The 15446-nt window shown below is 49.9% G+C and overlaps 1 protein-coding gene across 4 annotated transcripts in view; it reads right to left on the bottom strand.

Moving 5' to 3' along the window:
- Positions 1 to 7063: 7063 nt before the first annotated feature.
- Positions 7064 to 15446, bottom strand: part of ECE1 (endothelin converting enzyme 1) — a 57154-nt gene continuing 48771 nt past the window's right edge. For all 4 annotated transcript variants that reach the window (XM_090023367.1, XM_090023366.1, XM_090023365.1 and 1 more), the window contains 5 exons: positions 13914 to 14024; positions 13362 to 13429; positions 12534 to 12724; positions 11364 to 11459; positions 7064 to 10911 (listed from right to left, as the gene is read on the bottom strand). In XM_090023367.1, coding sequence (XP_089879493.1) covers positions 10735 to 10911; positions 11364 to 11459; positions 12534 to 12724; positions 13362 to 13429; positions 13914 to 14024 — 643 coding nt within the window. In that variant the 3' untranslated portion in view covers positions 7064 to 10734. The remainder of the gene's footprint in view (positions 10912 to 11363; positions 11460 to 12533; positions 12725 to 13361; positions 13430 to 13913; positions 14025 to 15446) is intronic.

Below are 15446 nucleotides of genomic sequence, written 5' to 3'. Positions count from 1 at the left end.
TCCTGTCCAGAGGAATTCATAGTTTCATAGTTTGTACGGTCTCAAGTGACCTGAGCAGATCATCGAGTCTGACCCCCTTGCCACAGCAGGAAAGAGTACTTGGGTCAAACAACCCCAGCAAAGTGTTCATCTAATCTCCTCTTAAAGACCCCCAGGGTAGGAGCCAGCATCACTTCTCTTGGAACAGGCCAGAAATCTGGTAGAGACAATATACAAACAGCAAGGATGACAGGATTGTTGCAGTTACCTCTTACAGGTCCCTTATTGTAAGTACACAACAGACAGTTTCTACCCTGATGGGGTATGGGGAGAGGTATTTTAAGGCCATTGCTGGCTGCAGATTCTATGAAGTCTGTCTCTTTGGCACAAAATAAATAAATCCATCCATGCTTGGTGGATTTTCACCCACAGGGATGGTACTGAGGAACTTCTGCTTCCTAAAACAGCAGCTTATTAAATTCAAATGGCTGCCATGGGATTAAGGTTTAAGGTGCCTGTAGGCTGCAGCCAGTAGAAAGTAACATTGGATCCTGCTCTGAACCTTCCACGTGCACCCAGTGCCAGGGCCAAGAGCCAGTGGTAACCTGGCGTGTGCAAAACCCTCGACTTTCTTGCATTCATTTCACTAAAAGAAGGCTGCTGCTTTGGCTGGATTACAACTTCCTTTCCTTTCCAACAGCCTGCTAGTTGGCAAAAAAAAAAAATGAATATGAGCAGCACTTCCTGACCTCAAGTACCTGAGAGCACAGCTGGAACAAGAGAGGTTGGAAGGCTATGCTTCACTGTGAAGGGTTTGTACACTTGCATTGCCGTTCCAGTGAGGATCAGGGGATGCAGGGAGACTGCCAATGTAGTCTTATTTGCATCATGCAGTCAGCTGAGCCTCTAACTTGGCTTGTTTTGCAGAGCTAGTGTCCTGGCGTGAATGCTGTTCTGCAGCTGGAAGATGTAACAAGCACATGAGACCGCTGGGCTGCACGTGAAACAGGACAATGGTGTATCAAGGCCTATACAATGGTTAATATATTGGGTATGATGAAGGGCAGTTTTCCTGAAAGTTTGCTGATCCCACGGCATGCAAACTCCTCTTAGGGGCAAAGGCACAAATTAACCACTGCTCCAGGTTTGGGAGAGTATGTTCCTCTGATAAGTGGGACCAAGAGGAGTCAGGTTTCTGGAAGGACCCAATATGGCATGATACAGAGTTCAAGAGTGGAAGCCAGAAGCCAGGCTGCAGCCTGACAAATGCAAGCCTGCAGGACCAATAAAGATCTTTTACCTGCAATTCCATCTGCCTGCTTCTAGCTAATGAAATCAAGATCCTTCTCCACCATCTGCATTTGAAGCAGCTACTCAGAGTTAAGAGCAGCACTGCCAATCCCACACATGCAAAGATTGCTTATTCGGTGCCCCACATTAATTAAATTAGATTTTAAAAAAATTAAAGAAATGTAAAGATTCAAAAGAAAAAAAATGCACATGAGATTCTCTCTCTCTGCCTTCTGGGCATTTTAACTGTTCAAGTAAGTTATGTAGTCAAGCTTTCCTCCATGGCTGAGGCAGAACACTTAAAAGAACAGGAAGTTGAGATTTGCTTGTGATCGCCAGATTCCAGGAGCGGCGCGTGAAGCAAGAACAAACACTGTGAAACCTGTTATAAGATTCCTAGAGCTGGAAGTCCTGCGAGAGACCCTGTCAGTGCTATGCCCTGAACCTGCGTCTGTGTCCAGATTCTCCCTCTCAGTTATGCCCTCTCCATCTAGAATTGCCCCCCTTCAACTAAAACCACTTCTGAACCGGCTGCCAAACTCAATGTGGATACTCAAAACTTGATTCAGACCTGGTTTATATTGATTTAGCATAAAGTAGCAAGTGAATTAACCCAAGAGGATTCAATCAAGTTTAAATACATTTAAGAGCATCAACACAAGGGTTTGCATTGGTCAGACTAAGGCTATGTCTACACTGCGAGCGGGGTGGGGGCTGTGCTGAAGTCCACGATGTTGCATCTGCCCTGCTACTCCTACCCAAGATAGCTAGCTACCTAGAAGCTAATGTAGCTATGCCTACTCATGCTGAAATGACCCCTCTTATCACAGGCTAAACTTAGCCTTAATCCACATTAAGAGCCTTGTTAATCAAACTGCTCTCATCTGCCTCGGTATAACCCTTTGCTGTCTTTGAGATTTTTGTGCTCCTATAGCTGCTTTCCTACAAGGAGCCTAGGATATGACAAGGCTCACCATCACCTCTGCTACAGCTGGATAAAGGGGACTTGGGAAGCGCAGTGGGTTGTCCAGTGGTGAGCAGCTGGTAGCTTGGCCTTCTGCATAACCCCCCAGTCTTTTTATGCAGCTAGATGTTATCAAATACACCAGTCATCATCTACGGTTGTATTGCAGCAGTGCCTTGGAGCCCCTGTCATGGGCCAGGGCCCAGCTGTGCTAAGCTGTATACAAACACAAAAGAAAAAGCCAACATGTGGGTCAGACAGACAGGGAGATAAGACAATGAGATGGATTGGTCAGTGTGACAGGGAGCTCTGTTCTCAAACATATTGATCTGATCACTTCCTTGACCCTTTCTATTTGCTCTTCTCCACCATTTCCCCAGTTGTGTTTGTTCCCTCAAGCATTGGGGAAGTGGCTGTTCTTCCCGCACATTCTCCTTTTTTTGAAGGAGTTTAGACAGGAAATAAGGGTTTATAGTACACATCACTCCCTTCCAGTGATCCAGTTTCCAGTCATCAGAAACAGCCCCGTAGGCATTAGATCACCTCTCCCACACCAGTAATAACAAAGAGGTGCTCAACTTGTGTACACACACACACGCGCGTGATTCCTGGATAGAAAACATCCATCAGTGAGTTTACTTGCAATGAACAGGCTGAGCAGCTAGGCAGGCCCATGTACACTTCGGTGCCTAGAGAATCAATACAGATATGGTTATCACGTTATCTGAATGCTTACCTTGCACAGAGGCACCTTAACCCACCCCATGGGAGTCGGTAAATAAAAGGCGAAGGCCGTGTCTACTTACCAGGGCTGTTCCAGAATAAGCCAACATTGTTACCTAGGGCTCCTTTCAGCCGTAGTCCAGCCCCATCCCAGAAACACCACCAAGCTTCAGGGCTGAGCATCAAGCATCTCCTAAAACTCTTCCACTTCTTGGCATGTTCAAAACTCACCAAGACCCTGCTGCCTGCAAATGCTGCAAGCCTTTCCACAGCAATGCAACAACTGCCTGTTCCTCAGCCCTGGCCCTTCAGTGCTCACTTTCTGGTGATGCTGCCCGTAAAAGACCAAGCACAGGAGAAGCAAGTTGTGGGGAGAGACTGGTTCCTAGGATTCTGCTCAAGGAGCAAGGCAGCCAACATTCAGCAGCTGCTAATTAAGTTGCAGATGGGGCAGGGTGGCTCACAGGATTTGGGTTAGCTAAGAAAAAAGCAGCGGGCTAAACCCAAGTAGCAGGGTAGATATAGTATTGCAATACAGTCCCCAACCTGTGCACATGCAGTTCTATCAGTGCAAACATGTGTAGTGCCATGAGAACTCATGAATGTTGTCCTGGAATAAGATAAAGTGTGAATTTAAGGCAGGCTAGCTATTCTTGAATAACTCCATATATAACTGAGCACTTGCACTGCTAAATTCATTTCCTGCATGGGAAATTAAATAAGCTCCCCTGTATAAAACTCTCTTATATTATAATATTTTATATGAACCACATTCATGCTGAGAATTGTATTGGTAAAAAAAAAAAAAAAAAAAAAAGTCACCTCCCCCCAAACAGCATCTGAGCGTAGACTGGGTCTAGGGCTGAGATACTGGAACAATCTTGGGGATTTACCCTACCTCTTCTATCTCTAATTGATGATAATGGAGCAATGCCAATTTATACCAGCTGAGGACTTGATCCATTGTGAGTAGCAATTAGGTTCTGATACAAAATCTGAGGAGTTAAATCCAACCTTTAGGAAGGTCATGTGTGAAGCATGATTGCTGTTTTAGCTAGCTTGCTTTTGGTGTTGATTTACACCTGGACTCCCCTGACAAATTTACTGACTTAATTAGGTCCCCCCCACTATCTAATGTTACCCTACACTATTCAGGTGGCATTAATCTATTTCAGCCAGCATTATAAATAAGAACATTTAGGGAGAAAATTAGAGACAGACTTCCCAATGTCATTGAAGTTATGAGCCATAGATCAAGCCGGAAAAGTTAAACAGAACTTTAATTAAGTAGCAGATGGGCAATTTAATGTCTGGAAACATCCAGGGCTGCTGGACTATAGAAAAGCATGGTGGCCAGGGCAGAGCCAAGCCCTAATAAGGGACACAAGATGTTTTGCTTTGGAGCCAATCTAAATAGCAATAGTCTGTGTGTGGGCAGCTCAGGAAGTTCCCCGCTGAGGGTGACTTTTCCTCTCCCTTGAGCCAAAGCACAATACGGGTTCAGCTAGTGATGTAAGTCTGGCCTTGCAGCCAGGAGCCTCTGTCTCTAGAATTCACTTCCTCCAATGCACAGGGAGAGGCCATGGTTATTACATCTCCTGCAAAGCTCATCTGTTCTCAGCCAGAGGAGAAATAGGTAGAGGAAAGAGACCAGGAGAGCCAGATGAGGTCTGGGAGCTTTCTTATAGGAACCCTGGGGCACATCAATGCTTGCAACTCAACTCTGAGATCTTTCACCACGAAAGATGCTGTGGCTGATACTGGCTGAACCTCCTGCAAAAGGTTGCTCTTGGGACACAGATCCCAGCACGCAGGGAGGCTTGTATGGTTAGAGACCTGTGCTGGGACTCTGAGTTGGGTTTCCAGCCATCCCGCAGGTTCCCTGAGTAATGCTGGATTTCCTTGTGCTTTAGTTCCTGTCCTGCATCTAGCACAGCAGGACCTCAGCCTTGGTGCAAACCATAAATACAGTTGATGAATACAGATGTGCCTGCATCAGAGCTGAGAACAGCACTGCCCACCACACGCATTCAGAGATAATTTATCAGGTGCCCCAACATTATTATATTAGTTAAAACATAATTAATGTAAAGATTTACCAAACAAAAAGCACATGAGAACATGGTCACCATCCCACCCCCACCCTCCTTCCCCATTTCACTTTATTGCTTCTCTCCTGTGAACAAACAAATCCTCCCCGGGAATATTTATCTTTGGATCAGGATAGCTCCTTCTCATGTGAGGTCAGGCCAGTTCACAGGTCCTTCAGACATCCATGGAGTTTAAGGCTAGAAGGGACTGCAGGGCCATCTAGTCTGACTGCTTGCACAGCACAAGACATTACATTTGATCCAGTTACCCTTTACTGAGCTGAACACCCCCTTGGACACAGGATGACAAGAGAAATATCCCAGCAGCATGCATTTGGGACAGCTGCTGTGCTCAGAAGCAGAGCGGGATGATCTTTTTTTAGCTAAAACTTCTGTGAATTTCTCTGCATGTCACTCAGTAGCTTGTGCAGGCAAAAATACCGCAAACAACCAAGAAATGGAAAAAGCCAAAATGTTTTGTTTCAACGTTTCCAACCTGCGTCATTTGTTCCATTGAAAATGTCATTTTGTTTTGAAATGTGTTTCAGTTCTAGTGCAAGATAAACCCTGTAAAAACACTCCAAACCAATCTACAATGTTCTGGGTCAAAAGAAGCATTCCCTCTGGTCCCAAATAATCTTTTTTTTTAAGTTCTTCCCCCATTTTTGTTTCATTTTTTTGCCAACAAGTGGAAAGGTCAATGGCTTGCACAGCTTTGCCGCGAGCGGTTCCACAGGCCACCACAAAGGAAAGGCGACCCGCAGCTCTTCACGGGATCCTGCAGCCCATGTGACCGGTGTGTAAATAAAAAGGCAAGTTGGGACTATTCTAGCGATAGGTTTTGTACCCTTCTGCCAGGTGTCTGATGGAGGTGGCTTGGCCAGAGGTGAGGAGCGTTTGCAGCTCCTGTTTAAAAGGGAGCTGGAGGAGCGATTCTCAACCTGGGCTGCCATGAGAGCCTCTTAAGGACCCTGCAGGGTGCCATTCAGCATAAGGATCGTTAGGTGTACAGACACCTACACGCGATCCACAAGATAAACCCAGAGATTTCTTCTGGTCATCCAGTGTCGAAACCATCCCAACCTGTCTGTTGGAGTTCTTTCCAACAGCACAATTGCTCTATTATTTTCCCTAGTCCAGGAACAAGTGAAAGCTGAGAGACGGCATTTTCCAGGGAGGCCCTTCAGTCTAACAAGGTTGAGAGCTTGACTGGAGGGATTTTAAACCCTTGAATGCTGGGCTGCACAAGTGCAGTTACAGGGCTGGGAGGCAGCCATGAGATCCTGCTAAGGACAGAAAACAACAAAAGCCTGGAGGCCCTTCCCGGGGTACTGCGTGACCTGGGGCTCTGCAGGGTTATTGGATACTAGACTTACAAAGCAGGGACGGTCTTTTGTCCATAAAACCTCTGCCTGGCCTGGGACTGAATCTGCCCAGAGCTGTGCAGCAGGAAAGGGATTTTTTTTCCACGAGGAAAGAAAATGATATGTTGGAAAGGAAAAGAAAAATGGGAGCTTTTCTCAAGGCAGGTTGACCTATATTTTTAACAGCAGCAGCAGCTGTCTGCTCAGAGGTCTGGAACATCCAAAGTCAATTTGGAGGAGGTGGAGAAAAGGTGTGAGATAAATCAATGGCTATGTGGCTTTTAATTCCCCCCTCCCATTCTCTCTTTATCCGATGCCCCAGCACTTTCTGGCTTCTTTATAGCTGCCCTTGCAATGGGAATAGGAGGCCTGGCCCCCCGTGCAGCACCCACGATGCGGTCAGTGCCTCCGAGCTACTCACCTGGACTTGGTAAGCAGGGAACAGCAGTGCCTGTAGGACAACGGGGATCTCAGCACATGACATGAATGCTGACCTTGCTGGGATGATGGATGCTTATCTTGTTGGGGTGATCTGACCCCAGCTGACTTCCTGCCCCTGGGGCGGGGGGCTGGACCCGATGATCTTGCGAGGTCCCTTCCAGCCCTTATGTCTACGAAATGTATGAAATGAAAGGCAGGGATAATGCCTCAGGCCCAATAGAAAGTATTTTATTTCAATTACAATAAGGTCCACAATGAGGGGTGAAAAAATAGTTACAAAAAATTCCTTCCTTTCACATATAAATATTACAAGTCCCTCCAAGTCCTTCCCTTCGTCCACAATGCGATGGTGCCCCTCATACAGAAAGCAAGGCTGGCACCCGTGACTCAGTGGTTTCCTTTTAAATCTGGGAGAGAGGGACAAAAGCCCTGGAAGGCCCTCAGTCTCCTCCGAACCCCCCCCAGGCAGCTTCCCAAAAGTGCCGGGAGCAGAGGCTGGGGGAGCCGGATCCCCTCCTTTGCTCCCGGGGAGATGGCTAGTCTAATGCTCACAGCCCAGACTGCCCCTTTCTTCTCCCCCAGTGCTTGGGCCCTCTCAACTGACAGCACATCTTGAAGCGATCACGGCATTCCTCTCCGCTCTGGTAACGAACATCAGATAGGTTCCAGCTGTGCGACTAGGCTACCTATGGGAGGAACATTTAGGCTGACATGAGAGAAAAAAAAATTTACACAAAGAAGGGAGCAGCCCAGGGTCAGCGCCGGGAGAGATACAGAGACACTGCCCGTCGCCATGAGGCCTCAGCCCATCTCGTTCGCCCGCGCAGAGCATCTCTTTGGGGTTTCAGCAGAGGTCAGTTTGCTGAGGTTGGGCCTCCCTGACTTTGCAAGGAAGGAAAGGGGCAGACATGGACACACATTCCCTTAGCAATGCCAACCAGCTACACCCAAGACTTGAGATCCGGCCATGACACCGCACAGCTGGCAGTGGGGACCGGGACCACAGGCTAACATGAAAATAGCATGCATTGGCACAGCAATCCCCGGACCTGGAAGTAGTGATTTCACTGTTTGGAGCCTGCATCAGATCACAGCTTTTAGGACAGCGGGTGAGGACGTGTGAGCAGAAGAGCGGTGCTGTAGCAGTGACACCGCTCTCCTCCAGATAAACTCGCTGTCTGGGAGCAGCAGCTGATCTTCACAAGTCCTACCGCCCTAGGGTGGCCTGAATGTCAGAAATGCCTTTGTGCTGGACTGCGTTGCAGGTTCTTGGCTCTTTGGACTGCCAGGTCATAGAAAGCAGGGTAGACATGCACCTTACCGACTAACTAAGTCAGGCCATAGGCTGTTAGCTTTGTTCCCTTATTTGAAAGATGACCAGCCACCTTCCCCTGCACCCCCAGGAGAACCAGCGTCCAGCCCCTGCTGGGTCCCCACTTAGAAGGGAGATGGGATCTAGCACTTCCCTTTCAGCCAGCAATGGGAGAAATCTGCAAGCCTCTACCACAGGGTCAACTCTCCCAGCCTGGGGGGTACTTGGGGGCTCTTCCATAGATTTCATAAACCTTAGGGCTGGAAGGGTCCTTGGAAGATCATCGAGTCCAGCCCCCTGCCCCAGGGGCAGGAAGTCTGCTAGGTTCAAAGGATCCCAGCAAGATAAACGTCCAAATGGCTCTTAAAGGAGTCCAGAGTAGGTGCTTGCACTGCCTCCCAGTTCCCTTTCTCTCTCACATGCAACAAAGGCTGGAAGCCTATAAAGCGAGCCGGCATCACGACTCGGTGCTCCCAGCACCAGCCCCCATGGGACCATGCCGTGGGACTCCAGTGCCTCCATGCTCCCAACCAGAAATCCTGCAATGTCCCTTTTGAGAAAGGAGGTGCTTCGATATGGCAGCATCCAAGGAGGCTACAGGGGCCAGTATGGAGCGGAAATACAAAGGAAGGACAGAGTGAAGAGCTGGGGGGCATGGTACTGAGTGCCCCCCTTTGCTGCCTTCCTTCCAGCCAGGAGTCCCTGCCCCTCCCGGTTCCTGGGGGATTGTTCCTTTGGGCTTCCCTTTCCTCCATCCAAGACTGGGATTGGAGCAGAGAGATTTGAGCTGAACTCTGCAAGAGCAAAACGCATGCACACTCATGGCGTTCAGCCTCCACACAGGTCATTGCCCAGCCGAAGGCCAGCGGAAAGGGCTGCTTTCCCACACACAACTGCTGTTGTAAGGCACTGGGAAGTCTTTGACTTGTGCTGTTGTCAGGCTCCAGGTGGGGTGGTGCAGAGCTCACCCCCACCCCCTTTCTGCAGGAACAGCCCCCATGAGGCAGGCAGGGGAGGGGAGAACAGTGTTGCTGGGCTGGTAGAGGAGCGTTCAAGGAACAGCTGCATTCCCCATGATCTCCACCAGCCCAGGGACCAGGCGGTCCTGTGGTTTTCCCTCCGTCTTACAGAGCTGCCCAAAAGGGATGCTGGTGGTGTCGCTACCCGGTATCGGGGTAGGGGTCTCAGACTCCACAGGTTCATGAGCTGTGCCTGAACACAGCCGTTCCCCCAGCTTCAGTGGTCCATCCTGCCAGCCAAACACAAAAGTGACACACCGCTGCGTGTGACACCAACACTGAGAACTAGCATGTAAAGAGGGCTGGGCTGAGCCTGGGCTGGCCCAAAACAGCAAGATAAGGGAAGAGCTCATCACACAACTTGCCCAAATATTTCATTAACAACATCTTTGGAAGTGGGGGAGGGTGTCTTGAGGGATGGGGAGCCATGGACTAGCTGTACTGAACACTGTACAACAAGCAGGCCTGCCTTCCCTTCCCTTGACATTCAGAAAGTAAAGCTATCCAAGAAGGCTTAAAGTTGCAATGAAGCCTTGGCTAGAAGAACAGCTGCCTCTTCTGCTCTGAGGGCCAGTCTACAGCAAAACCTGTCTGCAAGCAGAACTTAATACGGCGTCCAAGCCCCGTTGGTCTTGGCTGGAAAAGAAAGCGCTCAAGAGAAGCTCAGATTTTGTCACCAAATGTAAGTGCTCACAGGGCACGTGTGAAGCAAAGGGCACCTCCTGCTCGTCACCCACAGCTCCTCAATGCTGCGTTCCCAACCCACTAGCTAGTCCACAGTGGTCACTGAGGACTAGGAGGATGGTTCCCTGAGCTGGCTGGTGAAGCCAGGGATTCAATAAGAATCCCGGCCGTTGGGGATGAAAGGTTAATTTGCTTCTCCGGTGACCCTGTAGGACCCTCCCGTCTCCTCTGTTTCAACAGAACAGGCTCTTCTGCAAATCTTACACCTATAGCCACTTTACGTAAAAACAAAAAAAGGTAATAAATACACTAATCCTTTGCTTACAAAAAAGGCTTCTAAATGCATTGTCCCTGAAATTTTCCAGTGTATTCCACAACGTTCAAAAATATTTTCCCAAAAATATATCTTAAAATATTTTACATATTTATATATGCATGTGTATCTATGCAGATAAGTGGATGTCAGACATATGTAGACCCAGTCAGACCGGTTATCCCTTTTGTCTGTGGCATTCCCTTTATGACTTTTAGCAAGAAAGAAAGGTCTTCAAACCTGGCATATGGCAAGGACTGAACTGCGTAGGTGTGAATAGGGGTTAGTGCATACAGACACATGCATATACACGTGCCCCATTCAAGGTGAAAAAGTCATTCACAAGTGGGTGAGAGTCCGAGGAGGCTTCACAGTGGATCCAATCTCAGATGATGCCATGAACCTAGTGCTCAGGGGTCCGTTCCTGCCGAGAGCTTGACAGTTCGCTGAAAGAAGAAGTAGTTGCCCTTCGAGCAGAGGGTCAGGGAAATTCAATTCTTGATGAAGGACGAATAAGCCAGAAGCTGGTTCCACTCTTTCCCGGTCCCTTTCTCTTCACCAGACTTCGCACTTCTTTTGGGGGTTCATGGGAGCGCCAGGAGGACAGTGGAAGTGCTCGGAAAACTCCTTGGAATTAGAGATAGTACCAATGACGCGGAAACGGGATGGGCTGTGGGGATCGGTGATGAGTCCTTCGTGGGAGCTCTCGGGGGTGCGAACAGAACACCAGACCTACAAACGCAAGGCTAAGAGAGTTAGGCCAAGGTCTTCTTTATGGCTGGAAACGCGCTCCCTGTGCCAGCCCCCCGGGCATATGAAAATACAGATATTTGCAGACGAGTTGTTGATCACAAAAAACTATCACAGTGGACACAAACACGGGTGGAGTCCCAGCTTTGTCTCCCTCGTTTACCAGTGCCCGTACCCTGCTCGATACTGTGCAGAGAACATGTGTCCAGAAGCAGAGTAAGGCGCTAGTTCACAAGGAGACCCCCCGGGCATTTCTTTAACGGAAGAGGCCCTATCAGGAGGGCTGGGTGCCTTGCTTTACTGTGAGCAAACATCAGACCCACTACACCGAGGCTCAAAAGTGGGCAGCGTTATCTTGCAAGTCACACAGTGTCCCCAGAAACAGAGGGACAAGGATCGTACCCACGCGAGGCAGGGAGAGGGCAGAGACGTACCTGGGCAAACCCCACAAAGAAGAGCTGGTGATTGGTGAGCCCCAGGGTCGGCAGCATGTCCTCGTTCCCATTCTTCTTCAGCCAATTTAGGTAGGCCTGCGGGCAGGAGACAACCGTGGGTAACTGCATCCTCTGGTGAGCTAGCGGCTGTACTTACAGCACCAGAAATGTCTCCCTGCCCTGGGAACCCAATATGCTGGACCAGTTGGAGATAGAGAAATTAGCCCCTAAGGGACTATACCTCTTTAGTCTCCACAGCATTTGCTGGCGGTTACAAAAGTCTTCCCCTCTGCCTGTTCTGAAAGAAACTCTGAAAAGGCCCCAAGGCAGTGGCTCTCAACCTTTTGAGACTCCAGACACCCCTCATTGGACTCAGAGCTGCACTCAGAAAATGCCAGCTCTGAGCTTTCATTTATTTCTTGACTGTGGAAAAACACTAGAGCAATTCTACTGTTGCAGAGAGCTCAGACAGACCCCAGAGGAGCAGAATGGTTGTGACACCATGGATTCCTCACTGAAATCTCCGGTAGGCATTTGCACATCTCAGGGCTAATACCCTGCGGCACCCTCAGATGGATCCCGCTGCATCCTAGTTGAGAACCCTTGCCCTCGGGACTGGGATGGGAAGCACAAAATAAACTCGGGATGCCCAGCAAGAGGCGTGCTCCTTCCAGGGGCTGTGGATTCTCAGACCTACCATCTCCTGCTTCAGATCCCAAGCTCAGGAGTCACCTGAAAAATCTGTTTTTAGCTGTGGCCCACTGTGGTGGTCCATGCCCTCACTCAGAAATGACACCAAGAACCGACGCTTGGTACCTTATCCTTTATGAGAACAGTGTAGCCTAGTGGGCAGAGCTCTGGATGGGGGGCTCAGGAGATCTGCATGCTATTCCTGGCACTACTACTGACCGGGGCATGGCTTTTCTGTCTGTGTGTTAAATGGGGAAGATGTTACCAACTCCTCTGCAGAGCACTTTGGGATCCACTCAGGAAAAGTGCTCTGTAAGAGCTAGGAAGTGTCCGTGCGGTGTTATGTTCATTGCTAGGTAACCAGGAATGTCTCTCCAGCTGCTGCATTCGATGAAACAGGAGGAGCACTCTGCAGTCCGCGAGTACAGGATACAACAACAGGGAACAGGCGGGGGCCTGGACCCCATGCTGGGCTCTTACCCGATAGGCAGCTTTGAGGCCTCCGTTGTCGGCAATGTTCTCCCCTAAGGTGTGTCTACCATTCACCGCCTCGCCGTTCACGGTGTAGTTGCCGTACTGTTCCACCATGCACTCCGTCTTCTGCTTGAAGGCCTCTACCGAGGAGTTCTTCCACCACGGACGCAGGTTCCCATCTTTATCATATTCTCGACCTGGAAAAGAGCAGCCCGAGTGAGATGCGGGAACGGGAGCACACGCCACTGGGAACTCCTCCCAGCACAGTGACGCTGAAGGGCACCGGGTGGTTGTTTCAAGCTCACCAGCTTTCGTCAGTCACCAAGGCCACTGGAAGGCAGAGAGCACATTTGCAACAGCCAGGACTTTTCAGAAGGAACAGATACACCGTCCCTCTGTTTTATGGGATCAGTGCAATTCCTACTGGAAGAGACTGCAGACATCTGTCTCTCCCATGCAACAGATCGTCACGGTTGCTTCTGAAGGTAACGTGCTCCCCTCCACTGTTTGTCTTTAAGACGCAAGGTGTTAACGAGCCCCAAGAGCATGTCCTTATTTTGCTGCAAAAGCAGCTCAGTGCACTTGCTCTTGCACCTCAGAGACTAGGCAGAGCCTTAGCTGCCAAACAGATGAACCTACTAGGAAAGACACAGCCCTGACATAACTTCCTTCAGGTCCCTGGAGCTAGGTCAGACCTATGGCCAGGAGATCCCCATTCACACGGCCTCTTTCATCTGGAAGAGTGCCATCGACTGTCAGTACTATGTCCTGGCACGAGAAGCCTTTCAAGGCCATGTAGAAATGAGCCCCGTTGGGAGACTCCAGACTGCCCACCTTGATCATCAAAGGCGTGAGTCAGCTCATGGCCTACGACAACGCCAATCCCACCGAAGTTCAGCGACCTGTGGGAGAAAGACATGGACCTTTAGGACACCTGGGCTGGACCCACTGTCTGTTCAAATGCTGGTGTTGCATGGCAGGAATGGGAATGGGCTAAGGGAGGTGGATGCTGGATTCAGCAATGGAAGTGTGCTCCTCCAGCAGCCCCTCACACATGCCGACAGCACTCGCTGCCATGAAGACCTCTGGCATCTCCTCATGCAAGTCTGGCAGAGCTGGGAACCCCTCTGGACCCAACCGTTTCCCACCCCCCCGATGCTATTCTAGCCCATGGCTCAACCTTTCATACTGAAAGCTGCAGCTGGTCATACAGAGCAGCAAGAGATGTCTACCAACCTCCTACCAAGCGTTTACCATGGGACCTTCTCCCCACCCACTCTGCTGGATAGCCACATCGAGGAAAAGCCAGGTCTTGTCCATTGTATTGATCCTCTCTCCCCTGCTCTGCTGGAGAGGGAGAGAAGACCAGCAAGCAGGGGCTCCTACTTGGGTGAGGTACGGGTGTAGAAAGGAGCCTGCAGGATCCCGGCCGGGAATACGATCTCGTTCTTGGTTGGAGAGTAGTAGGCATTCGCTGCCGGAGGGGTCATGCTCCATCTGCAGGAAACAAGGGAAGGGTCATATCAGCAGTGAACACACACATCTTCATCTCCCCCACAAACCCTGAGCCTCCAAAAATACTCGTGACTACAAGGGTGTGTAGGGTGACCACAGCCATGAGGAAGGACTTCAGGATTCGTTGCCACAGCACCGGGGGACAGCCCAGAGACAAAGAGCCCCAAAGCTGTCAGTCATTAGAACTGAAGACGGGTGACAAAGATGCAAAAAGCCGCAGGAACAAGACTACGATAGGACTCCATGTGATACTTCCACTGCCCACGAGAGGGAACCAGAGCCCTAAAGTAATCCCACTGGCTGGGGACAGTGAGGCTGGAGGACCACACTGGCGGTCTCTAAACAACACACAAACAAAACAACACCCCGTCCTGCTGTGGTTGTAGCACTCCTAGGTGGGAAACCCTTTGTGCAAGGTTTCTTGCTGAGCAAACATGTTGCACCACCTCTCTAATTTCCCACTCACTTCTTCTAAGCAAGACGGGCAGGGGGATTGAAGATGGGCAGGGGGATTGAAGATGGGCAGGGGGATTGGCAAGACTGAAGCTGTCTGGGCTGGGACCGGTGCCTCACTCTGCAATCTGTACAGCACCAAGCACAGCAGGGCCACAGGCCTCGACTTGGACTCCCAGACACTTCCCACAGTCATAATCCCACCTTTTCCCAATGCTAGACCAAGCAAACATAGAAGGGAGCTGTGTGCGTGTGCATATAGTTTAGCCTGCCTAGAGCCTTGCTCAGGTGACAGGCAGTTAGGTGGACACAGTTCTTTGAGTAGATGTGATATCTTTTATTAGACCAACTAAACAGTTGGAAAAAGTTGTTCACTGCAAGCTTTCAGGCACAAACACCCTTCTGCAGGTATAGGGAAAGTCTGTTCTTTGGTGGAGGAAATAGAGACCTGTGCATGCTACAGCCTGGAGATTCCAGGAATGGGCAAAGACCATGGTTGAGGAGGGGCTGTATCTGAACTGCCGAGGCCCTAAAGGATGCGAATCAGACCTCAGTATTGCCCTATTTGCTGCGGGGAGAAGGGAAGTGTTCGAAGTGCTCCTTGGAGACTGTTGGCTGTTGGAGGTGGGGGCAATTTTGCTGCTAGTAGCAGTAGCAAAGGGGCTGGGCAGCAGAACAGTTCAGGTGTCTTATCACCCTTCCAGAGGTACGAGCTGGAGCCCTGCTCCAGACCTGTCAAAGGCTGCTAGACCCACTTGCGAATGGCACCTGGCCATTCAGGCTGTGGAGTCGATGGCGGCTGGATGATGCTGACTGCATTGCTCCCTTGTGTGTCGGCTGTAGAAACTGGGGTGTTGTAGCCACACCCGCAGTATGAGCCACTGGGCTTGGAAGGAGCTTTGGACAGTAGCAACCCCTGAAGCACCAGAAGTGGTCTTAGGTGTCCTCACT

The sequence above is a fragment of the Crocodylus siamensis genome, chromosome 12, assembly GCF_052110815.1.
Source record: "Crocodylus siamensis isolate JL-2025a chromosome 12, ASM5211081v1, whole genome shotgun sequence".
NCBI lineage: Eukaryota > Metazoa > Chordata > Crocodylia > Crocodylidae > Crocodylus > Crocodylus siamensis.
This window is presented reverse-complemented; position numbering and strand designations above follow the sequence as displayed.